Source organism: Sus scrofa, chromosome 5 (assembly GCF_054392235.1).
Source record: "Sus scrofa isolate SSC_HxYL_T2T_F1_AM1 chromosome 5, Sscrofa_HxYL_maternal_Yorkshire_Landrace_v2.0, whole genome shotgun sequence".
NCBI classification, from domain to species: domain Eukaryota; kingdom Metazoa; phylum Chordata; class Mammalia; order Artiodactyla; family Suidae; genus Sus; species Sus scrofa.
In genome coordinates, this window is record NC_139387.1 from 18,827,302 (window position 1) to 18,844,353 (window position 17,052).

The 17,052-nt window shown below is 41.0% G+C and overlaps 1 protein-coding gene across 2 annotated transcripts; it reads left to right on the plus strand.

Annotated features, from left to right (window-relative positions):
* Positions 1–6,510: 6,510 nt before the first annotated feature.
* TMT1A (thiol methyltransferase 1A) lies at positions 6,511–16,806 on the plus strand. 2 transcript variants are annotated; one of them, XR_014803212.1, is made up of 2 exons: positions 6,511–7,908; positions 11,756–12,272. XR_014803212.1 is itself a non-coding variant. In XM_021081719.2 (2 exons), exons 1-2 carry the CDS (start codon positions 6,873–6,875, stop codon positions 15,879–15,881), a joined length of 735 nt encoding a protein of 244 aa, XP_020937378.2. In that variant the 5' UTR covers positions 6,511–6,872; the 3' UTR covers positions 15,882–16,806. The 2 variants fall into 2 exon arrangements, 1 of the variants encoding a protein (XP_020937378.2); XM_021081719.2 differs by lacking the exon at positions 11,756–12,272 and adding an exon at positions 15,645–16,806 and having other exon boundaries at positions 6,511–7,370.
* Positions 16,807–17,052: the final 246 nt, after the last annotated feature.

The window sequence follows — 17,052 nt, forward strand, 5'->3', positions numbered from 1 at the left end:
CTGAAACCGAAAAGAATCGAGGGAGTGAATCCAGCAAAACGCCTGCTGTTCAGCTGCTGTAACAAACTTGATGGTTTAATCAAAACGAACGTATTTTCTTGCAGTTCTGGCACTTAGAAGTCTGATACAGGTCTCCCTCTTCAAAGCCAGCAATGTGACATCACTCAGACTTTTTTCCCATCTTCATGTCCTCCTCTGTGATTGAAGTTGGGAAGGGTCTCCACTTTTAAGGATTCACGTGATTAGATTGAGCCAACTCGGATAATCCTCTTATCTCAAAGTATGTGCCGTTAAGTCACTTTTTTTTTTTTTTTTTTTTTTTTGCTTTTTATGGCCACACCCATGGAGGTTCTCAGGCTAGGTGTCAAATAGGAGCTACAGCTGCTGGCCTATGGCATATCCACAGCAACGCCAGATCCAAGCCACATCTCTGACCTGCACTACAGCTCACCGCAACACTGGATCCCAAACCCCTGAGCGAAGCCAGGGATCGAACACGCAACCCCGTGGTTCCTAGTTGGATTTGTTTCTGCTGCGGTACAATAGGAACTCCTGTTAATCAAATCTTTAAAATCCATTTCTGCTGCGTGAAATAACAAATCTGTAGGTTCCTGATATTAGAGGCTGGACATCTTCAAAAGCTATCATTCCACCGGCCATACCATATGCATTCTTCCACTCTAGAAACAATATTTATTTTTAAGCATATTCAAGTCTACTTTATATGTTGTAAACTTTTTTTTTCCTTTGGCTGTGCCCACAGCATGCAGAGGTTCCTAGGCCAGGGATTGAACCCAAAGCACAGTAGTGACAATGCCAAATCCTTAACCACTAGGCCAACAGGGAACTCCATATATGCTGTAAATTTTTTACAATTTTTTTTATAAGGGTGCCGGTTTTTTTTGCTTTTCCCTTTTTTTTTTTTTTTTTTTTTTTTGGTCTTTTTAGGGCTGCACCTGTGGCATATGCAAGTTCCCAGGCTAGGAATCAAATTGGAGCGGGAGCTGCCGGCCTATGCCACAGCCACACTAGATCCTTAACCCACTGAGTGAGGCCAGGGATCAAACCCACATCCTTATGAATACTAGTCAGGTTCATTACCACTGAGCCACCATGGGAACTCCAAGGGCACACTTATCTTAATACAAAAGCTATTGTGTTTTTTTTTTTACTATTACTATAATTGTTTCTATTACCTCCTCTAACTGGTTTTCATGGCTATCTACTGTGTTATGAGTTTAGCAGTAATTCAAGGAGTTCTTCAGTTTGTCATTCTCGGCCTTATAGTTCTCTAGTCACTGACAAAGATAAGTTTGTCTAGTAGTTATACTCTTTTTGGTCAGCTATACTTTATTTGGCCACACTATCTAGAACAATTATAATAATGCTGATGGTGAGAATGCTTGGGAATATGCCTCTTTAGAGAAATTACTAAGTATGAGGTTAGCATTCAGTGTAAGATATTCTTTGTCAAATTACAGAACAACCCTACAGTTTTTATTTATTTATTTATTTATTTATTTATTTTGGCTTTTTTGCTATTTTTTGGGCTGCTGCCGCGGCATATGGAGGTTCCCATGCTAGGGGTCGAATCGGAGCTGTAGCCTCTGGCCTACACCAGAGCCACAGCAACGCGGGATCCGAGCCGCGTCTGCGACCTACACCACAGCTCACAGCAATGCCGGATCATTAACCCACTGAGCAAGGGCAGGGACCGAACCCGCAACCTCATGGTTCCTAGTCGGATTCGTTAATCACTGCGCCACGACGGGAACTCCTACCCTACAGTTTTTAAAGGGAGCAAATATTGGATTTTCTAGGATGCCTTTTGACTATCCATTCATTTGAGCATAGTTTTCAAAGTTCCTAGTGACTGAAGGTATTAATTGTTTTCAAAAGAAAAGTAATTAAACCAGAGTCCCAGTTGTTTGGAATTTTTCAAAAACTTTTTTTAGTATAAAATATACACATGTAGCAAAAATTGCCTAAAACATATGAACAGCTTGAGGAATTATTATGAAGTGAATATGCATGTACCTACTACCTCGGTCAAGAAATAGACCTTTGCCAGAACTCTGGAAGCCTTCTGAGTTTCCCTTCTACATCAAAACACCTTCATATCCCCTGACTAATGGCAATTATTGCCTTGTTTTATAATTTCATATTTTTCTGTATAAAATTATATATGGTATGAATATTATAGCTTCATTATATATAGTGTATACATGTATACATACACTATATAATGAACATATTCATTACATGTTCATACACTATATATAATGAACACATAATATTCATACCATATATAACTAATGAATGAACATCATATATATTTAAAATGCATGCATACTGGAGCACTATCATTTCTTTTCTCTTTTCTTTTCTTTTTTTTTTTTTGCTTTTTAGGGCTGCACTCATGCCATATGAAGATTCCCAGGTTAGGGGTCCAATCAGAGCTACAGCTGCCTGTCACAGCCACAGCCACAGCCACACCAGATCCGAGCCACACCTGTGACCTACACCACAGCTCACAGCGACACAAGATCCTTAACCCCACTGAGCGAGGCCAGGGATAGAACCCGCAACCTCATGGTTCCTAGTCGGATTCGTTTCCACTGGGCCACAACGGGAACTGCCTGGAACACTATCACTTCAGTTCTCCTGTTTTGAACTTTGCATGAATGGAATCATTAATTAGGTACTCTTTAGTGTCTGGTTTTCTTCACTCAAGATCACACTGTCCACCTTTGCTGGATGTTAAGAGTTAACTCATTACTCTAAAAACTGGTAAAGTATAGGAAAAGAATCAAGCATTTGTACTTCTTTTCCTGAACAAACTGCAGTTTGCAGAGTAACCAAACTGTTGGTAAGGGAAAGCTTTTATTTATACAGGTATTTTAATTAATAAGGAAAACTGAAGGAATTCCCTGGTGGTCCAGCAGTTAGGATTTGGTGCTTTCACCACTGTAGCACAGGTTCAACCCCTGGTCTGGGGAATTGAGATCCCACATCAAGCCACTGTACGCTGTGGCCAAAAAAAAAAAAAATTAAAAGAAAAATGATAAAACATTATTATTCAGTCTCTAAATAAAATAATGGATCTAGACAGTGATCACTGGTAGCTAGTAAAACCATTAGGAAGTTCAGTGGAGAACTTTTTCATTGATGGATCCAGTTGCCAATACCAGAACAGAGTGATCAATCTTTTATTTTTTGGCCACGCCCATGGCAGGTGCAAGTTCCCAGGCCAGGGGTCAAACTTGAGCCACTGCAGTGACAATGCCTGATCCTTAACCCACTGTGCCACAAGGGAACTCCCACAGTGATCAATCTTAACATCAAAAAGAAAAGTGGCACAGCAACTAAATATATAAAACAAATATTAACAGACCTAAAGGGAGAAATAGATATAACAATAGCAGGGGGACTTTCACACCCAACTTTCATCAATGGATAGATCATCCAGACAAGAAAGCAACAAGGAAACATCAACACATTAGACCAAATGGACTTAAGAAACACATATAGAACATTCCATCCAAAAGCAATAGATACTTATTCTTCTCAAGTACACATGGAACATTTTTCAGGAGAGATTTATATGTTAGACCACAAAACAAGTCTTAGTACATTTAAGAAGGCTAAAAGCATAGCAAGTACCTCTTCCATTATCAAACCAGCTATTAACTGCAAGAAAACGGGAAAATTCACAAACATGCAGGGATTAAAAAACATGCTACTGAACAACCCAAGAGTTAATGAAGAGATTTCAAAAGAGAAATAAAAAATACCTTGAGACAAATGAAAATGGAAATGTAACTTACCAAAAGTCACAGGATACACCAAGAACAATTCTAAAAGGCAAGTTCATGATAGATGCCTGCCCTCAAGAAACAAGAAAATTTGCAAATAAACAATCTAATTTAATACCTCAAGAAACTAGACAAAGAAGACTAAAGCCCAAAGTTAGTACAAGGAAGGAAATAACAAAGTGGAAATAAATGAAATAGAGACTAAAAAGACAATATAAAAGATCACTGAAACTAAGAGATGGTTTTTTTGTTTGTTTTTAATTTCTTTTTTTTTTGTCTTTTGCCTTTTTAGGGCCACACCCATGGCATATGGAGGTTCCCAGACTAGGGGTCAAATCAGAGCTGTTGCCACCTGCCTACGCCAGAGCCATGCAATGCCAGATCCGAGCCACATCTGCGACCTACACCACAGCTCATGGCAACGCTGGATCCTGAACCCACCGAGCGAGGCCAGGGATCAAACCCACAACTTCATGGTTCCCAGTCAGATTTGTTTCCGCTGCGCCACAACAGGAACTCCAAGAGATGGTTTTTTGAAAAGACACACAGAAAAACCTTAAGCTAGACTCAGAAAGAAAAAAAGAGAGGACTCAAATAAAAGAGGGGACTTTACAAGTGATACCCCAGAAATACAAATCATCATGAAAGACTATTATGAGCAATTATATGCCAGCAAATTGGTTAACCTAGAAGAAATTAATAAATTCCTAGAAACATACCACCTACCAAGACTGAATCATGAAGAAATAGAACATCTAAGCAGACAGATTACTAATAAGGAGATTAAACTCAGTAATCAAAAATCTCCCAACAAGGAAAAGTTCAGGACCAGAGGACTTAGTGAATTCTAGCAAATATTTAGTGAAAAATTAATACCAAGCATTCTCAAACTCTTCCAAGAAACAGAAGGAACACTTCCAAACTCATTACATGGACAGCATTGCCCTAATGCCAAAACCAGACAAGGACGCCACAAGAAAGAATTTCTGTACTTCTAAGGACACTTAAAAATAACTCAAGCCCAGCGTAGGAAAAAATATTTGCAAATTGCATAACTGACACATGACTCAACACTCAGAAGAATTCTCAACACTCAGAAAACAACAATTTTAAAACATTCAAAAGATTTGAAGAGACACTTCAGATAAGATACACAGATGGCAACTAAGCCCATTAAAAATGCTTGCCCTCATTAATCATCAGGGGAATGCGAATTAAAACTACAGTGAGGGAATTCCTGTCGTGGTTCGGTGGAAACGAATTTGACCAGCGTCCATGAGGATGCAGGTTCAATCCCTGGCCTCACTCAGTGGGTTAAGGATCCGGTGTGCAGTGACTGTGATGTAGGCCCGTGGCTACAGCTCCAATTTGACCCCTAGCCTGGGAACTTTCATATGCCGCAAGTACGGCCCTAAAAAGACCAAAAAAAAAAAAAAAAATGCAATGAGAGACCATTGCACACCTTTTAGAATGGCTACAACTAAAAAGACCACCATACTGAGTGTTGCTGAGGAGGTGGAGCAAATAAATCTCGCCCACACTGCTGGGGGGAATTAAAAGATAGGACAATCACTATGGAAAACCATCTGCCAAAACTGTTTCCTTAAAAAGTAAACATACACCTACCATGAGACTTTTGCAGTCCACTCATAGGATTTATCCAGGAGAAATGAAAGCCCATGTCCACACAAAGCCCTGTATACTAATGTTTACAGAAGCCTTATCTGTAACAGCCAAACACTGGAAACAATCTAAATTAAAGGTTCATCCACAGGGTAACAGATAAACAAATTGTTAAAGATCCACACACTACAATAATACTTGGCACTAAAATCAATGCATACATGCAACAATATGGATGATTCTCAATTTTCTTGGATGAAAGAAGCCAGACAAAAAAGCACATATTATATGATTCCACATCCACAAAATTCTAGGAAATGTACAATAGCCTCCAGTGACAGAAAACACATCAGCGGTGGCCTTGGGGTGAGGAGCATGGGTAGGAGAGAGTACAAAGAGGCAGGAGGTATTTTGGGTGGGGATAGATGAGTTCATGGTCTTGACTGAAGCAATGATTTCACCGGTGTGTATATATGTCAAAACTTAAACCACACGATTTAAATATGTATAGTTTATTGCAGGTCAAGTCCACCTCAAAAAAAGCTGTTCAAATAGAATACACATATGTATAAAATATGTGTCGAGGATTAACAAATAATGAAACAACAGGACCCTCCCTGTATCCATCACCTGGTTTTAAAAAAGGAAACATGACCACTATTTTTCAAAATTTCAATGTTCCCTGACCACCCTAAAGCCCAGGCTTTCTTGTTAAAAATAGCTCGCTGTTTGAAACTGTTAACTACTCTAGGCTCCCAAAGGTGAATATTCTGGAGACTACTTTTTTGTCCATTAGCTCAGTAACTGGTATGTGGGCACAGCTTGAAGGCGAAACTGGCCCTTTAAAAGATGGGCAGATGTGTATACACATCTGAGAGCCTCTGGCCAGAATGCAAAAGGGAAAATTCCCCGTTAATGGTGGCCAGACAGGCCTGTCCTTTCACTTTTCTCTTTAAAAAAGCGGCAGGGCTGGGAGGGAGAGAAGGGGCACGCTGTTGTAAAGGCACTTTGGCAATGGCCTTCGCTACGACTTAGCCAGGCTCCGCCCACGGACGTTTTCCTATCAGCGGTCATTGGAGAACTGAGCCGGGTAGAAGCCACTGCGCATTTAAAACTCCAGCAGGAAACTAAGCAGCGGTTTCCAAGTAGGAATCGATTTATAAGAGATCGCAATCAGCTTTCCTTCTAAGGAAAGGCTGGGAAACTCATTTGGCTTCATGAAACGTAAGCTATGAGGCACCTTTGGCCAAATATCTATTAATTAGGCGAAACAGGCCTTTTGTCCAAGATTTGTTTTCGGCTGCGTCTTTCCAGCACGGCCAGTTCTTCTTTCCTCAGCGGCTGATTGGCTCTGGAGTGTGGCCAGAAGCCTACTTCCTGCAATTAAAGGAGTCAGGTCTACAACCACTGACCTGCTTATTTCTCTTCAGAGGGATGGCGCTTACCATCTTTGTCCTCCAGCTAGCCCTCCGCATCCTGGCATTTCCCATGTACCTGCTGGACTTTCTGGGCGTGTGGAGCTGGATGTGCAAAAAATGGTTTCCCTACTTCTTGGTGAGGTTCAGTGTGATGTACAACAGAGACATGGCGAGCAAGAAGCGGGAGCTCTTCAGCAACCTGCAGGAATTCGCTGGCCCCTCTGGGAAGCTCTCCCTGCTAGAGCTGGGCTGCGGCACTGGGACCAACTTCAAGTTCTACCCCCCCGGATGCCGGGTGGCCTGTATTGATCCCAACCCCAACTTTGAGAGGTTCTTGATCAAGAGCATTGCCGAGAACCGACACCTGCAGTTTGAGCGCTTCGTGGTGTCGACCGGGGAGGACATGCACCAGGTGGCGGACGGCTCCGTGGATGTGGTGGTTTGCACCCTGGTCCTGTGTTCCGTGAAGAATCAGGATCGGGTCCTCCAGGAAGTGTGCAGAGTGCTGAGACCAGTGAGTGTGGGGGATGAGGGGGGCTGGTTGGTAGCAACCACTATCATATCAAGGGCAGTCCCTACCCATTTCAGGTAGATCAAACGCCCTAACGTAAGTAAAACTACTCAGAAGACACTAATGAATTTTCTTTAAATCTTAGAGTGAAAAAGAAGCTATAAAGGAAGTGATAATACATTAATACATAAAATCTTAGAACTGCTTCAGAGGAAAAAAAGAAAACTATAAACAAAGTACAAAAAAGTTTGGAAAAAAAATATTTGTCAGGGATGATGGATAGAGAGGATTAATTTCCTTCATATTACAAAATATTACAAATCAATCAGGTCTGCAGGATTCTAAAATCAATTTTTCAAAAGAAAAATAAGCAAAGCACAGGAACAGAAATAAAGAAAAATAGCCAGTATATGATTTAAATGTTTAGTCTTGCAATTAAAGAACAAATTAGAGAAAGAGATCAGTTATAGGTGGAATCTTAAAAATAAACAAATTATATAATGAAATAGAAACAGACTCAAAGATAGAGAATAAACTAGGGGTTACAGTTGGGGGGAAGGGAAGGGAGAGGGGGCAAGATAAGGGTATGGAATTAAGAGATACAAACTACTACATTAAAATAAATAAGCAACCAGGCTATATTCTACAGTGCAGGGAAATAGAGCCATTATTTTGTGATAACTTTAAATGGAGTATAGTCTATAAAAAGTCTGAATCACTATGTTGTACACCTATAACTAATATACTGCAAATCAACTATACTTCAGTTAAAAAGAAATTAAAGCAAGATAACTATTTTTCATTACTGTACTGACAGACTTTTAAGGTCAATATGGTGTTGGGGTGAGTCTGGGAGACTGGATACCCTAACTGGAGGAAATGCCCTCTTTGGACGGCAATTTGATCATATCAAATTTTAAAGGACACGTACTCGTTCATCCAATAGGGACTTATCCTATAGCTGTACGGCGCAAATATGCAAAAACTTATTCATGAGTAAAAATATTCATTATGGTATTTGTAATACCACAAACTGGAAAACACCTAAACATCCATCAATAGGAGGCTGTTAAACAAATTGTCACAGAATATGAAGAGATTCTAGGAGTTCCCGTCGTGGCTCAGTGGTTAGCGAACCCAACTAGCATCTATGAGGACACAGGTTCGATCCCTGGCCTCACTCAGTGGATTAAGGATCTGGCGTTGCTGTGAGCTGTGTATAGGTCGCAGACATGGCTTGGATCCTGTGTTGCTGTGGCTGTGGTGTAGGCCAGCAGCTTCAGCTCCGATTGGATCCCTAGCCTGGGAACCTCCATATGCCGCAGGTGAGGCCCTAAAAAGACAAAAGACCAAAAAAAAAAAAAAAGAAAGAAAGAAAGAAAGAAATTCTGTGCTGATATGAGAAACACCCTCAAGAGATAATGTAAAATTTTCAAAAGCCACGAAAGCATAGAACATTATGTAGAAATTAGTCCATTTGTTGGGGAGAGGAATATACCTATGCAAGTATTTATATTAATAGGAATGACAGACAAGAAACTATTACCAGTGGTTCCCTCTTGGGAAGAGAATTAGATGAGAAGGAACAATTACCTTTCACTTTATACCTTTCTGTACAGTGTGAAATTCTTTATAATACCTGTATGTAATTTTCATGTTACCTTTATTGTTTGTTTAAAAACTAGCCTAAACTAGTTTTATTCCAAACATAGTTGAATGTAAATCAGGTGTGGATACCTTGACATTTGAATTTACTCTTCCAGGAGAAAAGGATGTTCTGTGATTGCAGTTTTCTTTTCTTTCTTTTTTTCTTTTGCTTTTTAGGGCCACACCTACAGCATATGGAGGTTCCCAGACCAGGGGTCCAATCGGAGCTACAACTGCTGGCCTACACCACAGCCACAGCAACACAAGATCCCAGCCGACTCTGCAACCTACACCACGGCTCACGGCAACACCAGATCCTTAACCCACTGAGCGAGGCCAGGGATTGAACCCGCAACCTCATGGTTCCTAGTCGGATTCATTTCCGCTGCACAATGATGGGAACTCCACCAGTTTTATTTTCTAATAGAGAAAGTTCCTCAGGAAGAAAAGGACTTGGAGACAGTATTTAGAGGCAATAATATACAGTCATCCCTTGGTATCCTCAGGGAACCCCCCCCCCAGATGCCGTATCTGCTTGAGTCTCATATAAAATGATGGAGTATCTGCATATAACATATGCACCTCCTCCCACATATCTTAAATCCTCTCTAGATTACTTATAATAAATACCTAATACAATATAAATGCTATGTAAAGACTTGCCAGCATGGAGTTCCTGTCCGTGGCTCAGCAGTTAACAAACCCACCTAGTATCCATGAGGACGCAGGTTCGATCCCTGGCCTGGATCAGTGGGTTAAGGGACTGGCATTGTTGTGAGCTGGGGTGTAGGTCACAGGTGCGGCTTGGATCCCACATTGCTGTGGCTATGGTGTAGGCCGGCAGCAACAGCTCTGATTGGACCCCTAGCCTGGGAACCTTCATATGTCGCAGGTGCAGCTCTAAATAGACCAAAAAAAAAAAAAAAAAGTCTTGCCAGCATGTAAAAAGATTAAGTTGGGCTTTTTGGAAACTTCTGGACTTTTTTTCTTCTTTTTAGGGCCAAACCCACAGCATTTGGAAGTTCCCAGGCTAGGGGTCGAATGGGAGCTACACCTGCCGGCCTCTACCATGGCAGCACCAGATCCAAGCCGCATCTTCAACTTACAGCTTGTGGCAACGCCAGATCCTCAACCCACTGTGCGAGGCCATGGATTTTTAATCAGATTCGCAACCTACTGAGCCACAACAGGGAACTCCTGGATTTTTTTTTTTTTTTCCTCCAAATATTCTCAATCTGCACTTGGTTGAGTATGTGGAAGCCGTGGATACTGAGGGCTGACTATAATTTGTCTCTGGCTCAAAGATAGGCCAGTATCAAAGCAGTAAACAAAACAGGTCTGATTCTAATACCCAACTCCTGGGTCCTTATGTCCTAAGACTGGGCAATAACTGGGCACAGCTAGGAGATGTTTTGCTCGCAATGTCACTAATCTCATAACATCTCTGCAAAGTAAATACTGATCATCTCTATTTTAAGCACTGAGAGTCATAGTCTTGGCCGTCTTCCTTAGCTCCCGCAAAGCACCTACTCTCTGCTGAATAGAACCAGGAGCTTCACAACGCTCTTATTAAGCCCTCACATCAGCCAGTATTGTCCTCATCACGGGTTGGGAAAACAGACTCAGAAGAGTTAAGAAACTTATCCCAAATTGCATGGCAAGTAGGTCCAACCTTAAGGTACATATTCTTATTTTATTTTATTATTATTATTATTATTTTATTTTTTTTTTTTTTTTTTTTTTGCCTCTTCTAGGACCACTTCCTACGGCATATGGAGGTTCCCAGGCTAGGGGTCTAATCGGAGCTGTAGCTGCCAGCCTATACCAGAGCCACAGCAACGCGAGGGATCCCAGCTGTGTCTGCAACCCACACCACAGCTCACGGCAACGCCGGATCCTTAACCCACTGAGCAAGGCCAGGGATCAAACCCGCAACTCATGGTTCCTAGTTGGATTCATTAACCACCAAGCCACAACGGGAATTCCAAGGTACATATTCTTATTGCCGTCCCACAGAGCTTGTCACTAGGGCTTTTTTCTCCCCAACTTCAATATTACTACCACTTTGCTAGCTGTTCTTTGGCTGCCCATTCCTAAACAATGGAGAGTTTTTTGGGCTCTCATTTCCCTTATATATACCCCTCAGCAATCACATGTGCCCCCCAAATTTTCTTTCTTTTTTTCTTTCTTTCTTCCTTTCTTTCCTTCTTTCTTTCTTTCCTTCCTTCCTTCTTTCCTTCTTTTTTCTTTCTTTCTTTCTTTTCCTCCTTCCTTCCTTCCTTCCTTCTTTTTTTTTCTTTCTTTCTTTTCCTCCTTCCTTCCCTTCCTTCTTTCTTTCTTTCCTTCCTTCCTTCTCTTTGTCTCTTCTCTCTTTCTTTCTTGGCTTTACCAGAGGCGTATGGAAGTTCCCAGGCTAGGGGTCAAACTGGAGCTACAGCTGTTGGTCTACGCCACATCCACAGCCACAAGGGACCTGAGCCATATCTGTGACCTACACCACAGCTCACAGCAATGCTGGATCCCCAACCTCCTGAGTGAGGTCAGGGATCAAACCTGCATCCTCATGGATACTAGTCAGATTCATTTCTGCTGCGCCACAACGGGAACTCCCGTGCCGCCAATTTTTCAATTACCATGCATACAAAAATGATTTCCGAATCTTTTTTTTTTTTTTTTTTTTTTTTTGTCTTTTTGCTATTTCTTTGGGCCGTTCCTATGGCATATGGAGGTTCCCAGGCTAGGGGTCTAATCGGAGCTGTAGCCGCTGGCCTAGCAAGAGCCACAGCAACGCAGGATCCGAGCCAAGTCTGCAACCTACACCACAGCTCACGGCAACGCCAGATCGTCAACCCACTGAGCAAGGGCAGGGACCGAACCTGCAACCTCATGGTTCCTAGTGGGATTCGTTATCCACTGCGCCATGACAGGAACTCCTGGTTTCCGAATCTTAATATCAAGCTCAGATCTCTCTTTCAATCTCAAACTTTGGTATCCAGCTGTCTGCTCAACAGTCACCTGAATGGGTAACAGGCATCTCTGGCTTAACCTGTGTAACCCAGAGAGCATCATCGACCTCCCCAGACCCGTGTCTCCTCTTTTCTCTCCTGTCCTATTCTGTGGAACTGTTTTCTTCAACTGGAAAATTGTCATTGTATTGTCACTACAGCAGCTTGGGACACTGCTGTGGCATGGATTCGATCCCTGGCCTGGGAACTTCCACATACACCAGGCAGAGCCAAAAAAAAAAAAAAAAAAAAAGTAAAAGACATGGTTATTTAGTCTCAGGCAGCACCTGGTATAGATTCAGACTCCCACAGGCTTGCAAAGTAGAGCCTAAGAACAATTTTTAGATCAATTTAAAATATTTTTTACATAAAAAAATTTTTAAATTTTTAATTGCAAAAAGACAAACTACAAAGTAGAGAAAACATGTGTAGTATACATAGTCTAATTATACTAAAAGCCCTTACTAATCAGTAGGAAAAAACCAACAGCCTGTTAGAAAACTGATAATGGACATCAACAGACAAATGAGAAAAGAATAAATCCAAATAACCAATAAGGTTTAATAAAAGATGTTAAGGTTAAGAATGTTGGAGTTCCCATCGTGGCGCAGTGGTTAATGAATCCAACTGGGAACCATGAGGCTGAGGGTTCAGATCCTGGCCTTGCTCAGTGGGTTAAGGATTTGGTGTTGCCATGAGCTGTGGTGTAGGTCACAGACGTGGCTTGGATCCTGCATTGCTGTGGCTGTGGCATAGGCAGGGCGGCTATAGCTCCAATTAGGCCCCTAGCCTGGGAACCTCCATATGCTGCAGGCGCGGCCCTAGAAAAGGCAAAAAAAAAAAAAAAAGAATGTTAAAGATGTGCATATTATTAAGAATGAAATACCACTGACAAATACAGAGGGGAAAAAAAGAGTACTGATGAAAGTTTTTTTGGCATTGGGCACTCATATCTATTGCTAGTAAGAATGCAAACTGCTACAACTTTTCCAAAGGGCAATTTGACAATTGTGCCAAGAGCTTTAAAAAGGCACATCCCTATCAAATTACCAATGACATTTTTTCACTGAACTAGAACAAAAGTTTTTTTTAATTTGTATGGAAACTTACCCTGAATAGCCACAGTAATACTGAGAAAGAAAGATGGAGCGGGGAGACTCAGGCTCCCTAACTTCAGACTATACTACAAAGCTATAGCCATCAAAACAGTATAGTACTGGTACAAAAAAACAAATATAAATCAATGGAAAAGGACAGAAAACCATGCACCAATAGTCAATTAATGCCCAACAAAGGAAGAAAGAACATACAATGGATCAAAGAAAGTCTCTTCCATAAGTAGTGCTGAGAGAAGTGGACAGCTATATGTAAAAGAATGAAATTAGAACATTCTCTAACATCATACACAAAAATAAACTCAAAATGGATTTTAAGATCAGACACTATAAAACTCCTAGAAGAAAATACAGACAGAACACTTGGACATAAATTTTAGATCTGCCTCCTAGAGAAATGAAAATAAAAACAAGAATAAACAAACGGGACCTAAATACAGTTAAAAGCTTTTGCAGAGCAAAGGAAACCGTTAAAAAAATGAAAACCCACAGGTTGGGAGAAAATATCTGCAAACAAAGCAACTGACAAGGGATTAATCTCCAAAATATACAAACATTTCACATAATTCAATACCAAAAAACAAACAACCCAACCAAAAAATGAGAAGACCTAAATACACATTTCTCCAAAGAAGACATACAGATGGCCAATAGGCACAATGAAAAGATGCTCAACATCGCTAATTATTAGAGAAATGCAAATCAAAACTACAATGAGATAACACCTCACACCAGTCAGCATGGCCATGCTTAGTAAGTCTACAAATAACGAATGCTGGAGAGGGTGTGGCAAAAAGGGAACCCTCCTATCCTACACTATTGGTGAGAATGTAAATTGGTACAACTACCATAGAGAATAGTATGGAGATCCCTTAAAAAACTAAAAATAGAACTACCATAAGATCCAGCAATCCCACTCCTGGGTATGTATCTGGAGAAAACCATAGTTCAAAAAGATACGTGCAGCCCAATGTTCACTGAAGCACTCTTTACAATAGTCAAGACATGGAAGGGCATTCCTGTCATGGCTCAGCAGTTAATGAACCCAACTAGTATCCATGAGGACTCAGTTCAATCCCTGGCCTTGCTCAGTGGGTCAAGGATCCAGTGTTGCAGTGAGCTGTGGTGTAGGATGGCAGCTACAGCTCTGACTGGACCCATAGCCTGGGAGCCTCCAAATGCCTCAGGTGTGGCCCTAAAGAGCAAAAAACAAAACAAAACAAAAAAACATGGAAGCAACCTAAATGTCCACTGACAGAGGAATGGATAAAGAAGATATGGTACAAGTGTCCATTGTGGTTCAGCAGTAATGAACCTGACTAGTATCCATAAAGACATGGGTTTGATCCCTGGCCCTACTCAGTGGGTTAAGGATCTAGTGCTGCCATGAGCCACAGTGTAGGTCACAGATGCAGCTCAGATCCTGCATTGCTTTGGCTGTGGTGTAGGCCTGCAGCTGCAGCTCCAATTTGACCCTGAGCCTGGGAACTTCCATATGCTGTAGGTGCGACCCTAAAAAGACAAAGAAATATGGTATATACAATGGAATATTACTCAGCCATAAAAAAGAAGGAAATAATGCCACATGCAGCAACATGGATGGACTTAGAGATGATCATACTAAGTGAAGTTAGTCAAAGACAAATATCATATGATATCACTTATATGTGGAATCTAAAAAAAAAGATACAAATGAACTTATTTACAAAACAGAAACAGACTCACAGACATAGAAAACAAACTTATGGTTCCCAAAGGAGAAAAGGAGGGTGAGAGAGACATAAATTAGGAATTTGGGATTAACATATACACACTACCATATATACCATGGATAACTAACAAAGACCTACTTATAGGGAACTATACTAAATATTCTGTGGGAATGTTTACCTCTCCTAGATAACCTCTGTGGGGAGAGAATATGAAAAATAATGGATATATGTATAACGGAATCACTTTGCTATAACCTGAAAGTAACAAAACACTGTAAATCAAATATACTTCAATACAAAATAAAAAATTAAATTAAAAAAAAAAAAAACTTGGTGAGACCATATTGCCAGCCTCTAGAGCCAGTCCACCCAAGTTAAAAACCTGACTCTGACATTTATAAGCTGTATGACCTTGGGTGAATTTTCTATGTGACTCTGTTTCCTCATCTGTAAACACAGGAATGGTAATAATAATATTCACCAAATCAACTTTATTATGAGAATTAAGTGAATTAACACGTGATAGGCATTAAGGATAGGACCTTGCATGCAGTAACTGCTTTCACTTTTACTGATTATTATGTGTTGCTTTTGTGAACAGAAAATAAAGACTGGCAGCTCTGTATAAAATTTGACTGAAGATGATACTATGAACCAAAATGCTGTTGCGATAAATTTGAATTTCTCCATGTCCTCTCAGGAAGTTGGCCTTTGGGGCCCCTGAAATATAATATGTAATCATTTATCACTGTCTTTTCCCAAAACTACAATCCTTGATTTTTTTTTTTCCTTTCTCAGGGAGGAGCTTTTTATTTCATGGAGCATGTAGCAGCAAAGCCATCAAGCTGGATTTCCTTCTGGCAACAGGTCCTGGATCCTGTGTGGCACCTTCTGTTTGATGGGTGCTACCTGAGCCGAGAGAGCTGGAAGGCCCTGGAGCGGGCCAGCTTCTCCACACTGAAGCTGCAGCACTTAGAGGCCCCTCTGCCCTGGGAGCTGGTGCGCCCTCACATCTACGGATATGCCGTGAAATAGCACAAGCAGGGACTTGAGACCTGCACGGCTCAAATAATTACAAGTTTGGGTTTTACATGTTAAAATACTAATCAGGAGATGGGAACCCCCCTCCCTTTTTTTTTTTAGGTAAATCTGCATCTCATCCCTAAAAGTTTATGTTATAACCTACTTAGCCATTTCTGTCGTCTCCCAAAGAATCCAAAACGAAACCAAACAGCAGCTTTGAAAGGAAACAGTGGGCTTTCCTCATCGAGGGCTACCATTGCTTTACTAACGTCACCATTTTTCTGTCTTCTTGAAATTGTTACCTTACGGATTTTCATTTCACCCCCTCTTTGAGAGGTTAGTGCTAATACACAGTTAACTTACTCAAAAGACTTTGAAAGGGGAGATATGAAAAGATCTTAATAATTTACAAAATGAATAAAGAAATACTAACCGGTTGAACATCCAAAGCTAAGGAGCACAGGTTTTTTGGTTTTATTTTCGTTTTTTTGAAAAAGAAATGTGACGCTGCTGTTCTTAGTATCATTGGGCTGGCCTTCAAAGATGTCACACCTAGTGCTGTCCAGCTTTGCTGTGTTTATTGCAGTATTCTACCCGTTTGTTTTCCTACATTCTAGTCTTCCATGCACCTGGAGCATGTGGAGGTTCCCAGGCTACGGGTCGAATCGGAGCTACAGCTGCCAGCCTACACCACAGCCACAGCCACACCAGATCTGAGCCGCACCTGCGACCTACACCACAGCTCACGGCAACGCCAGATCCCTAACCCACTGAGCGAGGCCAGGGATTGAACCCACGTCCTCACAGATACGAGGTCAGGCTCATAACCTGCTAAGCCACAACAGGAACTCCCAAAGGGACTCCTTTAATTATTAAATTAATCACTAAATTCACATATGCTTTAGGACTAGAAATAAAATTAATGGTTTATATCTTTGCTGGCGTGGTTTCATTCTTCTTAATGTTTCTGGGAGGGCTTTCCTTCACTGTGGAAAACTAAGCTATTTGAACATATGGATGTTTCTTTCTTCAGCCAGGTAACTCTAAACACAGCCAGGAGATTTTATAAAAAACAATTTTGGAAGAATCCAAATGGGTTTTGCAAAGTTCAAGTCCAAAGACCCCATGTGTGGAATCCATAGAGCCGAAAGAAAAGCTTATTAGTCTTCTCCCTTGAACATGA

Excerpts from the sequence above, each read along its gene's own strand:
- TMT1A (XM_021081719.2), top strand. The coding sequence starts at position 6,873 with ATGGCGCTTACCATCTTTGTCCTCCAGCTAGCCCTCCGCATCCTGGCA. Across the intron at positions 7,371-15,644 it reads TGTGCAGAGTGCTGAGACCA|GGAGGAGCTTTTTATTTCAT; the intron begins GTGAGTGTGGGG and ends TTCCTTTCTCAG.